The 24,455-nt window shown below is 42.0% G+C and overlaps 1 protein-coding gene across 2 annotated transcripts in view; it reads right to left on the bottom strand.

Annotated features, from left to right (window-relative positions):
- Positions 1-24,455, bottom strand: part of LOC117936386 (protein jagged-2-like) — a 65,996-nt gene that overhangs the window by 35,678 nt on the left and 5,863 nt on the right. For both annotated transcript variants that reach the window (XM_034859325.1, XM_034859326.1), the window contains exon 3: positions 8,642-8,699. In XM_034859325.1, the coding sequence (XP_034715216.1) occupies positions 8,642-8,699 (58 nt within the window). The remainder of the gene's footprint in view (positions 1-8,641; positions 8,700-24,455) is intronic.

Below are 24,455 nucleotides of genomic sequence, written 5' to 3'. Positions count from 1 at the left end.
GGTAAGGTATGGGCCAGCATGAGATTCTGACCGTATAAGAACCCTTCATGAGAACCCTTCACGCTGAGTCATTGGATCCAAATTACTGATGATTATTTATCAAAACTCTCATTTAGTAGAACCACCAATAGTCAACCCTACATTATCACAGTAATATCAACATAGATGTATTTGGTCAAAAATACCATGAAATTAGATGTTTTAAATAATCCGTTTTTCGAATTTTTATTTAGTTTAAGAAGTTGGAGAATTTTCTCATCCCATACCAGGGAGAATGTGTCATTTCAAACTCTTTAAATTCTTTTGTCTTCAGTGTGTCTGAAGACATTTAACACATATTCAAACCATATTCGAATATTGTTGAAACTGCTGAAGTTTGACACTGTAGCAAAAGAATCCATTTTTATTGTGTCCTGATTTACTGAGTCTCTCTGCGAGCTAACACACTGCCACACATTCCAGTCCCACACCCACCACCTGAAACACTCACTGCTGTTCATCTCCAGCAATTAGATATAAAAATATAGACCAATCATGGGCTCTCACTGTGCTGAAGGAGACACACTTAGAGAGGCCGTTGTTACTAGGGAGAGCAGCAGAGAGTGGGCCATATGAAACCAGCTTATATAAACAAGCTTCAGATTGGAGCAGCTGATCGTGTCCACAGCAACATGATGGTCTGCTTGAAGAGATTCTTCACTTTAGTAAAGTTCAAGGGTGCTGTGGCACTTTACTCTGACCTTTGACCTCTTTCCAGCTTGTCGCTTTAACAGTGGTGATCTTTGGACTGGAGTAAATGCTGTGGCCACCTGAACCGTTTCCCTTCCACTCATATGGTCTGTCCCAGGTTTCTGCCTAAAAATAAGTTTTTCCTCGCCACTGTTGCACTGTTGCTGGCTCTGGAGGAGACTACTAGAACTGTTGGGTCCTTGTAAATTCGGGAGTGTGGTCTAGACCTGCTCTATCTCTAAAGTGTCTCGAGAGAACACTTACGAATTGATACTATAAGTAAAATTGAACTGAATCATATCTGACACAACTGACACATATGTTCTACACAATCTTCAAAAGGTCTCAAAGTCATAATCTCGAAGATTTTCATTTAACTAATACACTGAGGGTACACAATGATTATTGGGCCTTTGGCCCGCTGATGAAAGCTTCTGCTTTTGCAGTATTAAGCTATGAGCAGTTACACCAAAAAAGGGATTTTTCCTTCTGCGGTTGTTTCCTTGAAGGAGTTTTAAAGGCCTGAGGAGGTGAAACCGTAACTTATCTAGAGTGTAGATAACAGATGGATGTGTGGCTGGATAAAATGATTGTAAAAGCAAACCTGGAATGAGAACAGGGCCGGAACGTCCCTCGCACGTCCACAGTGACTCAGCGGTGGTAACCTGGTTGTCAAGCACTTGTTTTGTTATATTAAGCGTCTTCCTCCAGGTGGTTCAGCTCTGCACCAACAATATTTCACAGCCGTTTGGCAGGCTCTGTTTTTTCTTAAAGCAACTCAGGGTTTTCCCCCGGAAACGTTGTTTAGCCCGGGGACAAGTGTCTTTTTCCAACGAGAGCCCGGTTGGGGCCAGTCCCAGCCTGATGGCATTGTTAATGTAGAGCCCAATAGTTTCTGTTATAACGGGATGTTATGGACGGGATTGCAAAAATGAAAATTTAAAAAAGCTATAAGACAGATTCCATAGGGCCCTAAATAAACACTCCCTTTACATTACTACATTTGGGTTTTTAAGTGGAGTTTGCAGCTCCAGTAGAAGAAGTAATCTCTGTTTAAACTAACACACCCGAACCACATATCTCATCAACGTTCTAGTATACTGGGCATAACCAGGAGGCATCATGTATACTCCAACAGTTACTCGTCATTGCATGCCATGGTAAGTAGTAGTCTCAGAGAACGAGACGTCATGACCGATAAGACCCAACCAGGTGGCAAAACACTGGCGTCGGTGTTGCTAAAGGTCTCCGTCAGCGGCCGTAGAGACTGCAACACAACCCCCGCATATTCTAAACCAAAACAACCAAAATTGTCAGTGGCTTAGGCCTGGAGGGGGGCAACTTCGACCAGGTGGACGACCAGACTGGCAAAACAATGGGGGAAACCCTGCAACTGTAATACACCAATCACTGTTTAATTCACAAAATGCTTAAAATAATGGTTAAAAGAGGCTGAAATTACCAATAAGTCCTCTCTTCTTTCTGTAGATTTGTTTTAACCTGCTTGGTACTTCAGCTGGGTGGAGTTCAAATTATAAGGCAAAAGAAATTGCATTTAATCAGCTTTCAAATGCCGTCCTGTGATTGCCAAAACTGTTATAATTTACTCTTTTTATTGCTGCATACAGCTTGGCATCACACACTCCCACTTCGGTTAAGATGCAAATGACCTCATTTTCATTGTTGCATCAATCTTAATTATCATATGAGCATGTTAGTTTGTGGTAAGGAGACATGAATCTGTATCTGAGATAGGCTGTGCAGTTTATGAGCCAATACTATATTCCTTACTCTGTCCATAGCTCATATTCATATTCCCATTGGTTCCTACTGATGATGTAAATTTCTAACAATAGCCCACTTTTTTAAGGCTCAGTGATTTTCTTTTAAACAGCTGGGCACTGTAGTTTTTATCAATCATTACCCAAACAGCAGGAATTAGTGCGTTTGTGGGGGACTATTTTCAGCATTGGAATAATCCACATCTGGTGCTGTATTTGTGGCAGCAGGACGGTATAGGTTTACCTTGCACGGCAGCTGAATTCCCGCGATATCACAAGATCACGCAAGACTCAAAAATGTATCATGTCAGGCCCAAGCTGTGGGCGTGGTTTAGGCGTGTGTTTGTTCAAAACAACACTGACTGTAGTGATAGACAGATGGTTCATCCAATCACCTACCAGGTACAAGTGTCGGCCCTTTTACAAACAGTTTCCAATGACGGCTTCTCAGACTGTTAAAAAACAATCCGACAAGTTAGGTTAGCGTGTGAAACCGTTCCCTATCACGGAATTAGTGCACTATATAGTGTGTTTGCCATTCTGTAGTGGTGTTCCAATAAAATACCCACGATGCACAGCTAGTTTGAGTGTACATACAATGTACCTTACATTTTACTCCCATATACCACAATGCAACACGGTCATGTTTTCCCGGAGGAGAAGAAGAACCAGAAGGACCAGTGAAAACTTTGACAACCTTTTACTATTCTCCTGAGTATTCACTTTGTTTCAGGAACCTATCAAATGTCTTTTTGGGCTTGTTTACATTATGCTGGGCGCGCCCGCCTCTATCACACTTATAACCAGACGAACGCAACGATACTTTCAGTTTTAGAGTCCAAAATCCGGTTTGGTTGTTCACTATATGTGTAGTTCAGTAGTTTATAAAGACTATATATGCCAGGGGTTTTCAAGCTTATCATTCAAAGGTCCGTAACGATTGGTAATAACCAAATAAAATGCAATCGACTCACTTTTAACGTTAAAGAGTCGTATATTCAAGTTGAGTTATCCTTGGTCAACTTTTGTACCGATTTGGTATTGCACCGATTCAGTACTGATACCCAGCAGGAATTTCAGGCCGTAAATATACAGCAGTATTCTCAGTTTCATGTAGTAAAAGGACGTTTTTGTCATTTTTCTGTTTATTTTTTCATGTATATAGAAACATCACAAACCTTTTATTGATCAATAGATCAATAGAGAATGTATTTCTAAAATACAAAACGTTACAATTCATAACATGTTGTATTCTTTACACTAGATGTAGGCTGGGTCCAGATTGCCTTGTCGTTTGGTCCCGATGTGGCCCTTGGTCTAGGAATAGTGAGTAAGTGAATGAGGTAACGGTTTCCAACAGAGTTACATAATCAGGCTGCAGCACCAGACATGTCCTTTAACCCCTGGTGTCTGATGGGGGATTCTCCAGTACAGACGTTCCGCTGTTATCAGCACAATACCTGACACATAGCCAGTATGGCTACAGTATATATCTCTACCCTCCAGTGAAGCTCGACGCCAGCTAACAATTCACCGACACGCAGAGCCAACAACAGCTCTGCTCCCCCTTTCTGTTTTATTTTGAAGCAGGCGGGGGCTTCCTGAAGCATAAACAGCTTTCCCAAAGACTTGTTTTTATCCTGAGGGCCTCTCCGAGCTGCAGCCCAGACCTGTTCACACAAGGCAGCAGCAGCACACTCTGGAACACAGGGCAGGAACAACTCACGCCATGTCCTCACCTTTATGTAATCCCATCGTTATTAGAATCATTGAGACCATCAGGCACCTTCAATGGATCTGTAAATGTAATCTGTAAATCCATGACACTCAATTTTCATCATCAATTTTCAGATGCACCTGAATCTTGTCTAGGACTTGGTCAAATAAAATGATGTCTTAACCCTAACCCTAGTCTATATCCACGACACTCCACTTCTGGGATTGCTCTGTTGCGAACTGTCTCGTGATCTGCTCAACTTTGGCATTTTTTGTCTGGAATTTTAAACTGCGGTGGATTTCTGAGGACTATGGTTACCTGTTCCTCAGATCTCTGCAGGGTAAATCCAGACAGCTAGCTAGACTATCTGTCCAATCTGAGGACTATGGTAACCTGGTCCTCAGATCTCTGCAGGGTAAATCCAGACAGCTAGCTAGACTTTGAGTTTTTTTGTTACACAACTAAACATGTTTTTTTCCCATCCCAGAATGCTGTGTGGATAAAGTTGGTCTGGATGAGCTATTTTCAACAATTTTCAACATTTCAGATAATCACTAGCAAAAAATAAAAATAAATATGAAAAGCCGCAAACCCTCACATTCCTGAAAGTGAAACCATGAGAAGGATTGGCATATTTTTTGTTACTGAATGACTTAAACATTTCATTTATTGTCAAAATGGTGATCAAAACAATGTTCTGCCAATTGACAAACTGAATAAAAGACTAATTGTTTCAGTACAAATCCTGATAGATACCGATGTGGAGAGCATCTGTACGAAATACAAATATTGGCACTGTACTCTGAGTTGCCCAAGTTTCTTGTCCAAGAAGAACCCCTAATACCCTTTGGCCCCAGATGTAAACCAAAATGTGTACTTAATATTTTATATTAGATCTGGGTTCAAATAGAAGCAGTCTCATTTTAGTCACCGGATATGGTAAGTAACATGTTTGTCTTCATCTTTCTGTAACATGTGTAAAAGTGTGTAAAAGAGCTTTGAGAAGTCTTTAAGACTTTAACAGATCTATGTGAAAACATTCCATTTATCTAGCTGTCAAACTTGGCTTTACCAACTTTATTTTACTGTAGGTCCACTTTGGATCAAATGTGCAGCTATTAGGTGTGAAAACTAGTAGAGTGTTCTGAGGACTCGTGTTGGCAGACAATCAGAGGATTGTGAATGGGCTCTCGGGCAAGCCAAAACCAAACCTGATCGGGACATCGCTACATTCTTATTCCTGTGCACACCTGGCCCATAACAGATGACAACTCTCTCTCTCTCTCTCTCTCACTCTCTCTAATTATGCTACAGTATCACTAACTTACAGGTTTATGCCTGCTTTCTGACGTTTATCGAAAGTAATTCCCGAAAATGTAGGAAATCCCAAACTGAGGCACGAACAGACAAGTTAAAGTAGATACGCAGAGCAGTAAATAAGAACACTTAATGTCGCCCAAATGTCTCCTGAAATAAATCCTTGTCATCACAGATGTGATGCAAGAAGTGGAGAAAATTAGCTTATTATGAAATTACTTTGTATATTTTAAGCTCATCCAGTAGGACTTCTTAAAGTGGTAAATAGGTAATGTTTCACTTTGACAGGACACTTGGCTGCTGACAGACTCACTGACAGGATCAAATTTGTAATCACGCAATGGGAAAATACTCAGGCCAAGTGTGCAAGACGGGACGGGACGTCAAGACGTCAGCACCTCCCCAGCTTGTCTGTCACTGCTTCCCAGCCTCGGACCCAACGAGGGTAAAAACAGCTTCTCAACAGCCGCCACGTCTATAGGAAGGCCTCTAACAATTATTAAATCATTTTCTAATTCTTTAATGGAATCGCAATAGACATTAGCTAAGGTGCTATGGCAGGAGTGTCAAGTGGGCCAGACCAGTAAACCCCTCTAGAAAAATCAGAAACTGTATCTGCGTCAGAGTTTGTCAGCTTGATGTTGTCAAACACAAGTTGCTTCTGCTACATCAGCGTTCTAAGGCCATTGTAAGAAAAAACAATATTGTTAAGGACCCGGGAGAGAGGGGTAATAGTCCAAGAAAAAACTCTTAAATAAAGATTAAAGTCGTAAATTTACGGAAACAGAACTCGGATATTCTCTGAGATTAAAGTTGAAAATTTGGAATTGGATTTGATTACTCCTCTGCATTTTCACACTTTGCAAAGTCATCTAGTGGGCCTGATCTTTGGTGGGCCAATTCTGGCCAATGGGCCATGTGTTTGGCACCCTTGTCCTTAAGGGTATGATGGTTTTGATTTGCCAGATTTTTCTAGATAAAAACAAATGTTCTAAAACATAACAGAGTATACGTGCAGTTTAGTGTCCCAAATTCCCCGTAACGTAACCCCTTTTGTAAAGGTCCTATCCCCTGACCAATCAGCTATCCTAACCTTAACCACTTGAGGTCAAATGCCTAACCCCAACCAATTGGCGGGTTTTGGTATGGCCATAGTGGAATTTGGAACACTAAACTGCAAGCAAACCAAAGAATGCAATGTTTTCATTGTAATCAAAAGACTTCATAGGCTGTGTACCTGTGTCAGAACATTATCTTTATCACGTAACATAATATAACCAAAAGAGGTATTCTGTAATTCATTCCAAAAATTGCTTGAAAAAGTTAAAAATATTTTTTTATTTGACTGAAAGAGACAATTATGTTGTCAATGTACTGGTGGCCGAGCGAGTAAAGATGGGAAGAAGTGTCCCAGCGCCAGAGCTGGCATGCAGGCCGAGGCACGGCAGTCTGGATGCCAGTCTGTCACAGGGATACAGGATAACGAAGTAGCGTGCAGTAGCTGGACAGCTGTCGGATGCTAATTAGGAGACAGAAATCAGAGGAAAGAGAGGGGTGGGGGCCTGTAATTAATGGCTTAACGATGCAATGCCCTCTCAGGCTTAATATAGAGGAGAGCTGAAAAAAGCCTGAGTGACCCTGACGAGTGGGAGAAATAAACTACCTTTCAATCGTAAGTTAGATCTCTGTTAGGGTAAATCCAAGCCTCAGCTCACAAGTTTGGGTTTTTGGATGTCTGTTGATCTTCTAAGACGTGTATATGAACGTGACGCGCTCCCGCAGAGCAGCAATCCCCAAACATGGCTCACATCTCCCATTCCTTTGATTTGAGTCAACTGAATGAAGGTTATTCATATCATGAGTTAGGTTGGCTCTTTGGCTGTATTTCGCCAAGTGTGCTGGACACAAACCAATCAACCAAACTTAGCAATTGCTAGCTCGGCCTTGTTACCGACATGTTACAGGACATGAATCAGACCCATCATACCCGTCTATATCAACGAGGTTCCACTTCTGGGCATGCTCTGGATCTCTGCAGGGTAAATCCAGACAGCTAGCTAGACTATCTGTCCAAACAGAGTTTTCTGTTGACAACTAAAACAACCTTTGTACGCACACATGTTCCACCAAAACAAGTTCCTTCCCGAGACTATTTTGCAGAGGCGCAGTTGCTCCGTCAGGCTCTTAGCACCGCCCAAGATGATTGTGATTGGTTCGAAGAAATGCCAATAAACCAGCGCACGTTTTCCTCCTATCTAGCTAGACCCTCTGCCGCAGCGCTGTGGTGGTAGGTTGGGCAGTGTGAGACTAGACCTATCATAATATTAAGAAAAACAACCATCTCTTGCAGTAGGAACAATCAGATATGGAGAGAACTGGAGATTACAAGCAGCCTATCTGGAAGTCAAAGCCATAGTAACCTGCCAGGCATGCCTTAACACATTTAGAGGGGAACTTTCAACCTGGAACCATGGGAACAACACTCTTTGACATTGGTCTAGTATTAAGTGAGAACGCTGCAATTGGCATTCAGCAAAACATGCTGCAATGTAAGTTAAAAGGGCCATTGCGCACCTTTAATTTGTTTTTGCTACTGACCGGCGTCAGTGTCTGACAACATTATGGAAAGGATCCCAAAGGAGGTGGACCTTTTTCTTAAAGAGTAAGATCCTTTATGCTTCTGTCTCCATTTAATTAAACAGTCATTTTATCATCGAAAAACACACTTCATTCAAATCAACAGGAATTTAACAAAACTCTCAAAAGCCATCTTCGTTCGTCTTTCCACTGTTCCAACAATCACCACTCTCGTCTGGTTGAAATAAAGACTTCATTCACCCATCTTACTCTTTAACAAATAGGTTTATCTTTGTAAGATATGCACATTTGTCCTATAGCCATTACATTACAGCCCGGATCACGGCTGTTTTTTTACAGCGTTCTAGCTCAATATTGTACCAATAGCAAAGTTTATTGTTATTTGGACACCAATGCATGATAAATTAGGGTCCAGGTGTACACATAACATGAGACAAAACTTTTCATTTATTATTTCATTTATTTGGGTTTAAATAAAGTACAGAGGGGTGATCCTTACCATTGCTGTGAGTGCCGTTGTCCCTGTCCCACGCCTCCACTATCACAGTGTATGCTCGCTGAAACACAAAGAGGGAGGGGGGCAGAGGTTATCACAGTGCACGCTAATACACACACACACACACGCACACACACACACACACACACACACACACACACACACACACACACAGAAACTCAGATATGCCCACTTCGAGACGAAGACGTGCACATGATGTGGAGTTCACACAGAAACTCAGATATCAGCTGCCGTCACTTATAAACAGACACACACACAGTCTTGAGTCATGACTTTCAAACACACATATTCTGCATAAGAGTGCATAACGATGGGAAAATATGTCCCGTTCCCACACTGCTGTCACTCATTAGCTCCCATCAGCCTGAGGCTAGTTAACGAGTACTGCCATTGTGTTGTGGGAGAACAAAACATTCACCAGGAAATTGGAATTTTATTCATTTAATTTTCTGTTTCGGAGCAGTAAAAAAAAAGTAAATCCAGTTTCCCTTTGTCACTTCTGGATCTTGATCCGTGACACCAGATCAATCCCAGAGGGGGTGTCTTTGTCTTATCCTCAGCTCCACAGGGAAGAGAGCGCCCCTGGAACTAGCAGGGATTGGATGATTTGCTCAAGGGCACTTTGTGTGCTGATGCATTAATTTCCTATAGGGGGAAAATTCGTATTTCCCGCCTTCTTGATTTCAGGTGGCAGGGGAAGACACTTGGGACCAACACCCTTCAGGGTTCTTGCAGATGTGGAAGCAGTATTCAGATACTTTACTCTTCTGGCTTAAGCATATGCAATTTCCCTGATGTTTTTAAGTTTTAAAAAAGATCTCACTCTTTAACAGAAAGGTCGACCTTCTTGGAAATCATTTCCATAATGTTGTCAGACACTCAGAATATTAATCTGAGCCTGTCAGTGGCAAAACAAGCACTATTGTAGATGCCAATAGAAGCTGCACATTGTAACTTATTTAGCTAACTCCCATCAGTAGCAGTCCAATACTACACTAGTGTCAAAGATTGTTTTTTTAGACAACAACATTGGAAACTAGGGTCCAGGTTGAAAAAACCCAAAGTTACCCTTTAAATTCCATGCGGGTAACTCTGAAAGATTACAGTATTATGTATAAGAACACCAGCATTTAATTAATCTTTGTACACTATTGTAGTGTTGTGATACAGTATTGTGAGGATGTTGTGTGTAAGAGCGCAGCATGCCTGCACACCATGCCCTACTTCCCAGAGGAGACAGACTCCGCCATCCCACAGCAACGAACTCAAACTCTGGATTGTTTCAGGTGCAAGGCTATTTTTTTCCCTTTTTTTCACGGACATCAGCAAACAAACCAAAATGGAGCTCGCTGTCTGTCAACTGCATGGGGCCGTACAAGCAGCTGTGAGTTCCCATGACCCAAGTGTGACTCAGCGTGGCTGAGGGAGGCAGGGAAGATTACAGGGGAGGCGACTAAGTCGTGCAGGGAGAGATTAGAGACAGAATACAGAAGAAATATTAAAAGGTAGAGAGCTAAAGGGCTTTAAAGTTAATTTGATGGCACTCAGATTTAGGTAGTTTACAGTTACGAGACACAGAAGAGACTAAATCATGAGTCAAATATGAGACCATGTTGTTACAAGTATTAGGTAGTTGCTTTAGGGTGTGTTCACAACTAAGCAGGTTTGGAGCTCTTTATTCAAATTAGGCCGATTTTACTTGTCTAAACTTTAAAGCTTTCATCAGGTAACAATAATCACATCAAAACAAGATAAAAAGAGAGACCCAGTATAAAACAAATGCAAGGGACACCAAGTCAACCTCACTGTCACTCCCTGATGTGTAGATTTGAGTCGCGCGTGCGTCACTTTGCTACAATTAGCATACAAGGTGCTAAGGAGAGACTTCTGTAATGTCAATCCAGTAAAAAAGGACCTACTTTACAAATTTGGTTCAATGATGGCTACAAGCTAGCAGTAAAACCCAACAAAGGCTGTCAGTTGAATGGCGTTTCGAGCTAACGTTAGCAATCAAAAGATTATAGATAGCTAAAGATAGATAGCTTAGCTACAAGCTAGCAGTCAAACACAACAAAAGCTGTCAGTTGAATGGCGTTTTGAGCTAAGGTTAGCAATCAAACAATTATAGATATCTAAAATGTTTTTGAAATGATTCCCATCTTCTGTTATTGTTTGTAATGAGAAAACTTTATTATTTTATGGATTTCACAAATTTCAGTAAGACATGCTATGCCGTAAACCGTTTAAATCTGAGCATGCGTGACTCAAATCTGCACTCTCCTCACATCGGCGAGTGACACTCACAACGGAAAGGTTGACAGTCATTAGAGCTGCAATTAAGGATTTTTCTCATATTTGACTACCGGTTCTTGTTCAAGCTATAAAGTGTCAGACTATAGCAAAAAAAAAAACGTTCATGCTAGTAAGCGGATCTTGAGATAAGATTGTTTAGTTAAATGTGCTGCATCCGGAGCTTAGCGCGGACCAAATTGATCGTGGTTGGTTTTAAGGAAATCAGAACAAGCCAAAATTTTATATTTAAGTAACATAATAGTTCCCCTCCCCCCCCCCCCATCCAATCGAGGCAGAAGGCCTGATGTTTCTGTCAGTTAAAAGGAATTTTTTCCTCGCGGCTCTCATACCAAATGCATGTTTTGTAAATAATAGAATGTGGTCTAGACTTACTCTGTAAAATGTCCTGAGATTTGACCAAAAAAAACTGAGTTAAATTATTCTTTGGGCCCAAAGGCACCTATCTGTTAGCATGTTTCCTGCTAATTCAATACATACGTGGTATGTATGAAATAACCACATGGTAAAACCTATGTTCCTACTTTAGTGCAAAATGAACATAACATACAAGGAGCAGAACGTAAAGCATGAATAAATATTCATGCAGTTTGGCTGTTGATTTTTTTGACATTGTGATAGAAACGATATAGAAAAATATGCAGTATATGATTATATTGTTTTGTAGATGTCGTCATTTTTCCCAGCCCTAGGTGCAACGATACATTGTGGAATGTTATTGTGCAATTAAAATGTGTTGATATGCCCTGTGGCACAGTAAATCTTCTCAGGTGGCTCTAAAGCAGGTTCTCTGTGCATAGCGGGACATGAGGATATATGAAATGAGAAGGTTTAGGGCAACTCCTTACTACCGGACAGCTCAGAGTCCATGTCAGGTGTAGAACAGAATCCCAAAACTACACGCAGATGATGTAGTTGCAATCACTAATAACTCAAAAAGCCGTGAGCTCAGACCCAAGTGAGGCTCCTCTCCAAAAGATCCACAGAACACAGCAGTGATTTATTAGCAGCCAAAACTGTGGAATGAGTGAAAATAAGTGGACATTATCATATTCAAGCTTTTCCTTGGTAATCCATTTTAAATGTCACAGCCACTGGTTCCCAGACAGATGGAGCTGTCCCACGGCCTTACAGCAGCCTGACACCACTGTGTGTGTTTGTGTGCGTGTCTATATCTGAGTGTGTGTGTGTGACTAAAGTGAAGTAAAGGCTTGTGTGTCCTTGAAGGACAGGAGCTGGAGGATCAAAGTGTCCCGGCACTGCTTTCTGCAGCGAGACGCCCTTATGAGTCCACTCTGTGTGTGTGATATGGGCGAGGGGGTTGGTGGGAGGGAGGGGTGGTTGGAGACGTGTTGGGAGACACTTGACACCTCCTAACCAATTTACAGGAGTCGGAGGGATTTAAGCTTTCATTAGGCGAGGAGAAAGCAGCCCACTCCTCGCCGCCTTCACCTGTTCAATGAATAAATTACAGCTTTGGCGCGGCAGGAACAGCCGCCAGCAACACACAGCTCTACTGAGAATATACTGTACAGCCTGGAGCTGCTCTGTTAATTCAGTTTTGCATACATGCTAGTAAGATTTATTCTTCACACTTCTAAGTCCCTTTCTAATCCTTTCTTCAGTAACCCTGTTAGAAACTCTTTCTGAATTTGATTTTGGAGCGTGGTGTCAGCAGTGTTTGCTAGTGGTACCACTGTTGGCCGCTTCATTGGATGGGGTGTTCATGAAGTGGCGAACTAATCTTTTCCCCGTGATTTGGACAACTACTGGACTTTATGTACAGACTGATGTGGCAAATTAAACTGCAATAAAAGCAACTACTATGCAAATCCAGTCTCCTATAATAATATTAGTAATAATGCTTTACAATTTTGCTGCATTTCATTCCCCTTCTCTCTCCCCTTTCATGTCGTAGCTGTCCTATCAAATAAAGGCCTAAAATGATGAAATCTAAGGATTATTTGGGGACTCGGAATCATTAATAAATATAAATAAATGCAGTGATTCTGCCAATATTACTATGTTAAAGCTTTCACAGGTGTTTAGTGGATCCTCTCATGGGAATTTTTTTTTTGGTTTGTTTGAAATAAAGAAAACAGTTGGGCAGCTAACATGAGCAACAAAAGTAAAGTTGTTCCAGTACCGGTCCCAGTATGGGAAATACCTCCAATACTGCCTAAAATGCTGATATCGGTCAGTATATGCGATTTAATGCACCGATCCAATAATATCTGTTAATTTAGCCCTAAAAAAAGAATCAACTTTAAACAAAGGTCTGTGGCATTCATTCTCTGTCTGTATTTGTTCATACAACAATGACCGAAACCATATCACATCCGCACAGGCTTAGAATAACCCTGTTATACTATTTTTTTTGTTTTCTTACGCAGTGGTATCAGAGCAGTACTTGAATCGGCCAAGGCGCAAGATTAGGTACCGGAATTTTTATCGGGAAAGAAGAATGGTCTGAGAAGATCTCTACACAAAAGAACAACATCACCTGCAGACACTCAACGTTCAACAGCAAGAAGTTCCAGCATTAACGCAAAAGTATGTACAGTATGGAGACAAAAACACCCAATGTGTGCTCAGCATCATATCTGGTGCAATAAACCAGTTTTACACCTCAAGGCGGATTAAAATCAAGAGGAATGTTCCTTTAATTGAAAATTCACAGCAGCGGGGAATTGTATACGGTAAAAATAATCCCGAGACCCAATTAACAACTTTTCTGGAGTTGTGATTGGGGTGGGGGGGGGGAAGCAGCAGCAACACCTGTCACGTTACACCTGTTAGTCTATTGACATGAATAAAACATGTGGCTCCAGGCAGAGCGGAGCTCTGATGGTTAATTTAGCACATTATTAACAGAACGAGCCCGACGCCCCTCCACCACCATGTCTTCTCTCTAAGGAGGCCTTAGAGCACCAACCGCCCCCCCGGGAGGCCTCGTTCAGACAGCAAATCTAATCAAAGCTAATCTAATCAGGTCTTTATACCGTGCCGCAGAACAGAAAAAAGTGACCCAATTCACTTTTCCCACACCAAACGCGTGAAAAGCTATTTCTGTCGCTCCGGGTTACGCTGGCTCCTCCAGCGACGAAGAGGAATTCAGAGAATTTTGTCTGTTACAGAAAAACCGATGCCGCGTGTGTTCTGTAAAGGGAACAGTGGGAGAAAATACCGCCTTGAATCCATTAGTTAGTCCTCTGATTCAGTGATGTGTGAAGAAAAATTGGACTCTTTCAGTCCTATATATAGCCAACAGGTAGATAAATAATAATAATGATGATGCATTTTAGTTGTACGCTGTACCGCTTTTGTTTTAACACTCAAAGACACTTTGGAAATACATATACTACGAAAAATGTACACACCAAACTACACGTATTATTAAACATTAAAAGCAGCTCTACAAAGGTGAGTTTTGACATTACAACATGGACAGAATGGTGCAGTTGCAGATGTATTTGGGGAGAGAGTACCAGAAGGGGGGGCAGCTGTAGTATAGACATTCTCTGTTTTCCATCTCATGAAGGGAGCACTTCCACTTCATATTGGACAATTTCTGTTGGTTCTTTATCAAACGAAGGTGCCAAAGACTTCACACAAAGCCTGCTGATCCCCGTTAGTTAGTCGCAGCACGTACAGAGATAAAATCTGATTACACTGTGCTCAGTTTTTATGACCTCCTCATCAAATGGTCTGGAATCAAATGCCGCCGCTGGGGATCTGGCTGCACTGACATGAGCCAAGCTCCCACTGCTACACTCCCTCGCCCACTGTGCACACAGCCAGCATGCTGTGTCCTGCAACCGCGAGATGTCGTCTCAGCCTTGACTATTTCACCCTGTCTCACTGATATTGCGATTGCGATCTGATTCACGATATTGGGGGGAATAATCATTTTTGTCAATATTCAAATAAATAATTATGACATTTGCTGTATTGGGGTGTTATGTGGGCCACAAAGCAGTGATATAAACAACAGAATATGTATCATAAATTTCATTCAAAACTTTAATTTGTTTAAAAAAGTAATGAATATAAAGAATTGTACGTATTATTGTATTGTTTTTGTGCGATGATTTCTCAAATCAATTCTTAATATACCTAGATACAGTGCGGAAAATAAGTATTTGAAAACCCTGCTATTTTGCAAGTTCTCCCACTTGGAGATCATGGAGTGGTGTGAAATTGTCATCGTAGGTGCATTTCCACTGTGAGAGACAAAATCAAAAAAACAACATCCAGAAACCACAATTTATGATTTTTTAACTATTTATTTGTATGATACAGCTGCAAATGAGTATTTGAACACCTGTCTATCAGCTAGAATTCTGACCCTCAAAGACCTGTTAGTCAGCCTTCAAAATGTTGACCTCCACTCCATTTATTATCCTATGCACCTGTTTGAGGTTGTTAGCTGCATAAAGACACCTGTCCACCCCATACAATCAGTAAGAATCCAACTACTAACATGGCCAAGACCAAAGAGCTGTCCAAAGACACTAGAGACAAAATTGTATACCTCCACAAGGCTGAAAAGGGCTACGGGGAAATTGCCAAGCAGCTTGGTGAAAAAAGGTCCTCTGTTGGAGCAATCCTCAGAAAATGGAAGAAGCTAAACATGACTGTCAATCTCCGTTGGACTGGGGCTCCATGCAAAATCTCACCTCGTAGGGTCTCAATGATCCTAAGAAAGGTGAGAAATCAGCCCAGAACTACACAGGAGAAGCTGGTCAAGGACCTGAAAAGAGCTGGGACCACCGTTTCCAAGGTTACTGTTGGTATTACACTAAGACGCCATGGTTTGAAATCATGCATGTCACGGAAGGTTCCTCTGCTTATACCAGCACATGTCAAGGCCCGTCTTAAGTTTGCCAATGACCATTTGGATGATCCAGAGGAGTCATGGGAGAAAGTCATGTGGTCAGATGAGACCAAAATAGAACTTTTAGGTAATAATTCCACTAACCGTGTTTTGAGGAGGAAGAATGATGAGTACCGTCCCAAGAACACCATCCCTACTGTGAACCATGGGGGTGATAGCATCATGCTTTGGGGGTGTTTTTCTGCACATGGGACAGGGCGACTGCACTGTATTAAGGAGAGGATGACCGGGGCAATGTATTGCGAGATTTTGGGGAACGACCTCCTTCCCTCAGTTAGAGCATTGAAGATGGGTCGAGGCTGGGTCTTCCAACATGACAATGACCCAAAGCACACAGCCAGGAGAACCAAGGAGTGGCTCTGTAAGAAGCATATCAAGGTTCTGGCGTGGCCTAGCCAGTCTCCAGACCTAAACCCAATAGAGAATCTTTGGAGGGAGCTCAAACTCCGTGTTTCCAGAAACCTGACTGGAAGATCTGGAGAAGATATGTGTGGAGGAGTGGGCCACAATCAGTGTGTCAAACCTGGTGAAAAACTACAGGAAACGTTTGACCTCTGGAATTGCAAACAAAGGCAACTGTACCATATATTAACATTGATATTCTCAGGTGTTCAAATACTTATTCGCAGCTGTATCATACAAATAAATAGTTATAAAATCATACATTGTGATTTCTGGATATTTTTTTTTAGATTATGTCCCGCACAGTGGACATGCACCTATGATGACAATTTCAGACCCCTCCATGATTTCTAAGTGGGAGAACTTGCAAAAATAGCAGGGTCTTCAAATACTTATTTTCCTCACTGTAAATATATATTTACCAATGATTAAGCTAAATATTTTCTGTTCATAGGGTAATGACAGTAAATGTAACCACAAAGCAAAGCAAGTATATGAGTATTCAGATCTTTTATTCCTTAGTCCTGCATTGAAAATGTTACTTGAGTAAAGTATATAAGTATCATCAGGAAAATGTACTTAAAGTATAAAAGTAACAGTTCTCAAGGCAGACAAATCCTTCCATTTTAGAAAGTGGAAAGGATCCAAACTGTTGTGCATTTAATAGTCTTATCATTTCAACTGGAGTGGCTGTTATATTGTTATATAGTTTCATTTCCAATGTTAACATCAAATGTTATAAACTACATGTGTTTCGTGTGCAAAAATCCTAATTTATTTTATTTTGTCAGATGAATGTAGTGGCGTAAAAAGTACAATATCTCTCTCTGAAATGTAGCGCAGTAGAAGTAGAAAGTGGCATTAAAGGAAAAGACTCAAAGACTCAAAGTACCTCAAATCTGTACTTGAGTACTTTAATTGAGTAAATGTACTTGGTTACATTCTGCCACTGTATTTCCCCCTGTATTCCCTTAGAATGCACTAGTTTCTGAAAACTTCTGTCAGATCTACAAATCAAGTGGAAGGGGCTCTGTGGGAGGCCGAGCAGAGGACAGGAATACATCAGCTGCCTGAGAAGCATGCTAAATATGACTATTGATCCTCGTCCACTAACAACTGGACGCAGCACTAAATCTAGAGCTCCATGTGAAGCGGGAAGCCAACACCTGAACAGGCGTGAATACCAGACTCAGCATGTTGCACTCCAGAGAGCAGCACAACAGTGGCCTTATGTAAACGCTCCCAAATCCACTCCTTTAGTGCAGCTGCCCTCTTCTATCTCTGTTCCTCTCTGTCTCCATCTCCCTCTCCAAGCTCTATGTTTCCCCCCCTCCCTCCACTCATCTTGATAACTCAATATCTGGGCACAAAGGCCCAGGTATAAAGTCATTGTTCCCACTGAAAGGTGCGGCGACAAAGAAAGTTAAGGCAGCCCTCGTCTCCACGGCTAAGCCGGGGAAAGTGATATTCACGCCGTGGGAAAACCCCCGAAGCGAGCTCGTTCGACGTTGATCCACCTGAGCACAGATGGCACCAATCGATGTCCATCCTGCATCCAACAGCAAATAAAACTCTTTCATGTCAAGACGAGGGTGAAAAGAGAGAGACACGTTTGCTGGAACATCAGCTCCTATTGTTGTTTTAACATACGGAGAGACTTTGAGTGGAGTGAAACAGGGGCGATTCTAGGATTAGACCTTTAGGGGTGCCTGGCTCCGTTTTAACCTTAATTTTTCTACTGTCACATTTTGGACCATCATGATAGGGCAAACACTGAATTATGTAGATAAAAAACACCAACAATTCTGAGAAAACTTTATTGCTGAGTCACATGGCCATTATTACAAAGGTGGAGTGGTATTACAAATTAAATCAGATCTCCATCTATGGAAAAGCAGACATTTTCAATATGAAGTATCAATAACTTTTGAAAATTAGAAATGTATGTGATTCTTAATGGCTGAAAAGCACTATTTTCTAAAAATGGCTCCTAAGTTTTTTTCTGAATGATGTAGGCATCTACATTATGGCTTTAGTTTCACGATGATGCAAAATTCCAAGAGCAGAAGAACAACTCCTCAAAACATTTTTTTTTTTCTTAACAATTATTTTTTAGAGGTGTGGGGATCAAATATAGGGGGGGCTTCAGTACCCCTAAAACACATTATATCGTCGAGCACAAGCACGCTTCAAGTGTTAACACAAGAGAAGAAGAGATACACACACACACATCAGGTAGAGGAGAAGATTAGGGATAGGATTGGGCATCGATAACCGGTTCTAACTTGGAATGGTTTAAATAAAAACAATTCTAATGGAATCCGGTTTTTCTTATCGGAATCGTTTGGTAAAAATTTGGTTTTGAATCAGATCATCAGTTCTGGAAGTGACGTTGAAATATACAGCTTAGTGCATCTGAAAAGATAAACACTATTGGTTATTTACACAAAAACGTTGACACATATTGAGTTTGTATTACAGAGTATGAGATTTTGGACGCAGCTTTGGTTTCCATGACAGCCACCCTATTTCCAGGCTTGTTACCATGGAGCACAGTAAGCGGCGCTCTAGTGTGGATTTACTGTATGTTCAAAAAGCCCGGTAAAACTGGAAACCACCACTGAATCAAACGGAAATGTTTCTGTTATCTGTGAAATAATAACCTGTTTCAACTCCAACCTCAAAGGACAGGAATCAAAAGGAAGAATCCGGATTGGAATCAGAATTGTTCAAATCAAAACGATGCCCAACCCTAATGAGGACTGCAGTATAGTTAAAGAAAAGGTGTACTTATGCAGTTCAGTTCGTGTGATAAAAGTGTATTGACAACTGACCAAAGAACCTCAACTAATGGTTGATTCACTCGCTTGTTCATAACCGATAAGAAACCTAAATTGAAAAAAAAACAAAATTATCCTTTAAGAAGACACAATGTTGAAACATTTTTCAAGTTTAAGTTTTTTGGGCTTTCATAACATGTCTTCTTCTTCTTAAAATCATTCATTAATACACTTTTTTTTTTTTTTACCCCACTTTGTCTATTTGCGTCTGTTGATTTCTCCTAAATTCATCAATAGTTAGTAATACATAATGACACATTGGCATACTAACAACATACATTCAAAACTTGTAATACTACACATGTAAGTAGTTACCGGGTAGATTTCATGTTGACATCTGTTAATTTAATGCTTCACCCTATTTACCCGTACTCCCATCAACTGATCCAACTGCCATTGATAAACCCAGAACTTTCCATTTATTCCATTACACACATGTAATGAGCAGAGGTTTTAGAAACGTGGTGGATTCAGAAGTGTGTGAGAGTGTTACGGGGAGGTTGGGTAACTGAGATTACACATGGAGATTTTGTCGGCCAGATGCATTGAGAAACCCCGCTGAACCTTCACTCAATCCCTCTGGAGAGGCAGTTAGGACAGGCTGCATGCGTCCACGTTGCAGCAACATAAAGAAGAAAGAAGAAGAACGCTGTAGTAACACTGGTCAGGGACAGTTTTCCATCAGAGTTGCTCTATTTAAGAGCTTCAGCATACTTTTGTGAAGCCAAATGATGAGTCAGGGTGCATTCATTACAAGCATGTTTGCAGCGGTTTACTTGAACTCTGGAGCGTTTACTCCTTTAATTCAGTTTATTTGTCCGTGAAAAGAATGACATGCCGTGTTAGGCGGTAGTTCATTTCAAGCTACTACTTCATGTGCGCTGTGCTGGGATAAACACCAAACACACGAAATTACCCAGCAATCTGTCATGCTTAGCTGAAAGTGCACTGCAAAACAAATCCTCAAACACAAAGAACGCAAATTGGGTAACTAGGAACGACTTTGCAAAACTATCATGAAAATCACACCATGGCTAACAACCTGGTGCATGATGGGACTCCCAACTTCTGCTTCTGACTCCATGGTACTTTGGTTAATAAGCTGGTTCACAATGTGAGCCTGAATTGAGCCAGATGCAAAAACACAAGACAGAGATCTTTTCTCACTCTGTTCCAGACCAAAGAAAGCAAACTGTCAGCGTGATCACACCCTCAAAGCTAGCAAAACAAGCTAACAAAAACTGGAAGACAGCAGCCAAATGATTTCTAACGCACAAAAGTATGTTAGCTAAAGGGTTTGGGTTTGGTGGGAAAGGGAAAGATGGGCCAGAGAAACATGAGATACATGAGATATTTGGAGATAAACAAGTACAGTAACAATGGAGGGTTCCTCCAAACCTCCAGCCCTCTTTTCATTTCCCATCCTGCACTCTCTCGCTTGCTCTCAGTGAGGTCCAGCTGAGCTCCATTAGCCCTGTGAACAACCACTGGGAGTCAGGTGGGAAATTAAGCTGCGGGTGTCTCATGGTTTAATAACCACTGCTCACCTCTGTGCTCACAACGCATGCATTTCATTACCTCTGCCTTGCCTAAACACACGCACATACATTATAACTATACACACATGGACCCCACTGACACCTGGTATGCATGTAATCTGTTACTGCAGGGGCCTTTAAGCGGTTTTTAAGCCAAAGACCCCTTAACTGAAGTAGAGACGGAGCAGGGACCCAGCATATAACGTGTAAAATTAAGTTGCAACTGGGCCTAGTGGACATCTGATCTGGATAAGACAAAACGTGTTAATACCAGGTGTAAATGCACTGCGGTGGGAAAGCTATCAGACCAGCTGCAGTGATCACATCTTAGCAGGTGTAAAAAGACATCTGCACTTTGGCCATATTCTTAAAAAAATAAATGCATCGAACAAGCTGAGTGCAAAATGTGGACAGAATCAAGATAACAGGATGTACAGCGTTTATTAGTAACACTACACATGCATGAAACTGATCCGTACATGCTGTACACAGTGGTCTTGGCGATGATTTAATAATATACCATAAAAATACTCCTTCCAGATTGGTTGGCAGGTGTGCATATCAGGAAATCTCAGACAAAGGGGAAATGTTTAACAACGCTGCTAAATCCGTGCTTGATGTAGGATATACTACAGGTAACCATAACAACAATACCAGTGCTTCATGCTACATGAGCAGTTAAGAGGTCATGATATAAAGCGTGATAGAGAAGAAAAGGAGAGAAAGAGAAGAGACGGAGGGACTGAGGAAACAGGCAGCTGTTCCCCAAACTCCTGGGCAGTGTGTGTTTTAAAACTTTCTTGTGGCAGCGATAGAGGCGGTGTTGTTTCCTGTTTCCTGTTTCCTGTACGGGACTCACAGACTCAAAACACAGTGACAAGTCTGATTGGCGGTTACATGATTGGCCACCGCAGTGTGACGTAGATTTGCGTTTCTCCCGAAGTTTGGCCTCGCCTTTTTACTGCAGATTTGTTCGGCTCCCCCCTGCTGCCCCCACCATAGCCTAAATGGACTACCCCCATTTAAAAGTGATGGGAAGACTTGTGCATTCCGATGTTCCTCTTTTTTGGCCAGATGTCTGTTACCCTCCTCTGTCTTTGTGTTGGCGTTCTAACCTCTGGTGGATTTCTGAGGACTATGGTTACCTGCTCCTCAGACCTCTGCAGGGTAAATCCAGAAAGCTAGCTAGACTATCTATCCAATCGGAGTTCTCTGTTGATGACTAAAAACTACTTTAGAACGTACACATGTTCAACCAAAACCGAGCCTAGGACGATTGTGATTGGTTTAAAAAAATGCCAATAAAACAGATTTTTTCTCCCACATATCTATGCCCCACATAAGTACACAAAGCTGCTCAGTCTGTCCCTGGATCAGAGCTAATCACACATTTATACGCCTCAGAAGCAGCTCAGCTGACATGGAACCAGCGACAGCGTGGGAAAGATGAGCAGGCCGGTCCTGACGCAGTTAAACCGGCGGAGAGCTTTTAACTGCCTCGCCTGGCCGGCACACACCACGTAACAGAGCCCTGCTGGAGCCCGCTGTAGGCTCTTAGGCTTATTAAAGACGCACGGCGAAGAGGGGGGGTGAAGAGGGAGCGCCGTACGTTTTGTGGTCTGAATTCTTTATTTTTACAAAAGAGACATTTTCCAGGTCAAAATATGCGCATCAAGACAAAACCTTTGGAGTTTGGATGTTGTAAAGGAGAACTATGTCCTGATCTTCAGTCTCATTGCTTGGTAAAGCAGTACACTACCTTTCAGGCTGAAAGTGCCAATCAAGACTGTTCCTGGTACAGTTGTTACTACAATGAGGATAGCGGACTGCGTTAGCTCTCAAGTCAGGACAGTCCCATAAACTGGAGTGAATAGTTTCAGTGTAAGTTAAGGGGACCAGATTTCTCAGACTAAATCCGGGGACATTTTCAGATCAGAAGCGTATTTACCTCCAAAACAAGTGATGTTTTTACTTTTGTAAAACTTAAAAACGGGGACACTACACCTAGAGCTGTTCTCATTAGGGGCTGATACAGATACAATAAAAACTATTGAGGACATATTTTCCTTTGACATTGATGCAGTATTAAACGAGATCGCTCCAGTCGGCAGAAACAAGCTACAATGTAAGTTAATAGGATGATTGCCATGTGTTTACGTTCATAAAAGTGCTCGATTTGCTGCTTACAGACTCGGATTAATATTCTAAGTGTCTGACAACATTATGGAAAGGATTTCTAAGGAGGTCGACCTTTCTGTTAAAGATTAAGATCCTTTTTAAAACATAAAAGTCAGCGAAATTGCGTTCACTAAACCCACCAGACTCCATGTAAATAATCAGTGATTTTAGCATTGTAAAATACGGCTTCTAAACATCTCTGAGCACCGCTGGCTCTGGGTGGCTTAAGCCTGCGTGTGTAGGGTATGCGACCATCGGCTACGTTTTGTCAGTATTTTCTTTCTTTTATTCCAATTTCGTGTCAGTCAGTCACAGTGAAAACCGGGGACAGATCCAGCCGGGGACAGGTTGCCAAAATCGGGGACTGTCCCCGGAAACCGGGGACGTCTGGTCACCCTAGTGTAAGTGGACATGCTGCAGCCCCAGATAGCTCGCGGTCTCCGACAACCCTGTTGTAAAACAAGGGATCATATCTTTACAAATGTGTTTGTTGAGGACATATCTCTGATTACGAGAAAGGGGAGTCAACTTCTCTCAGCCGGTTTCTGCCGTTCATTCCTATTGGAGTTGCTCAGTGGTGCATTAAGCCCAAAAGGTTCCATGCTGTGCATGAAATTACCCGGATGATGTTGCCCATAGAGCAGGCGCCGACTGCTTCTAGTCTGGAGCTCTGCTAACTGGAGTGGGGATTAAATGATTTAATCCTGCGTCTCTTCTAGACTTTCCAAATGGTATCGGACTGAATAGATCAAATTCTGATAGTGAAACGAGTCATTTCGCAAGGTTACAATGCTTGAAAAAACGTTTCGAAGTCTTTTTCTCCATGTGAGTCTATGGGATAAGTCTTTTTGGGCCAGAGGGCCCAACAAGTTGTACTTCCACTGCTTGGCTGCTGTGTCAAACTGGCTTCAAAGTCTGGTGCACCTCCTGGGGGCCTGCTCTCTACCTGCCATATTTACAGGTAGCTAAAGCTAACTAGCCAGCTGTCTGCAGAAAGCCGGCTCATAGGGAGAAGCACCAACAGCAGGAGCAGATAAAAGACTGAGTGGACTTTATTAAACTAGAGATCATGGTTTTACTTTAGTTGCAGCATCTGGTATTGTTGTTGCACAGCTGTTTTGCATGTGTAGGCCTAAACAATATGACATTTCAGTCTTTCTACATTTTGGCAAGATCCTCTTGCTCAGCCAACCACAGCCAACCTACACCTCCATTCACGTGATCACCACATCCTCCTCCTCTGTTCCTCCGAAACTAATCAACCATGAGAGGATCACCAAAACCCGAGAGGAGTGCCTGGTGGAAGAGTGGAGGCTCGCCAAGGACACACTCGGCAAATGAGCCAAACGAGCCGAGTGACGGCAGTGACGGCATTGACGCTAACAAGCGAAGAAGAAGAAGAAGACGCCGACTCACCGCCATCCAACATTGCACTTTGTGATTGCTCACTGATACTCCTCCGAGTGAGATGATCTTTTGCTCGGCAACGCTGTAATCATAGCCTGTTTTCTGTAATGCTATTTCACTAAAACATTTATTCTGGGGAGGAGGAGGTCTCCAAACAACAGCTGTTCCACCTCTGTCCTCTCAGATCTGCCAGGCTGAGGGAGGGGGGGGGGGGGGGGGGGGGG

Source organism: Etheostoma cragini, chromosome 20 (assembly GCF_013103735.1).
Source record: "Etheostoma cragini isolate CJK2018 chromosome 20, CSU_Ecrag_1.0, whole genome shotgun sequence".
Classification (NCBI taxonomy): Eukaryota; Metazoa; Chordata; class Actinopteri; order Perciformes; family Percidae; genus Etheostoma; species Etheostoma cragini.
This window is presented reverse-complemented; position numbering and strand designations above follow the sequence as displayed.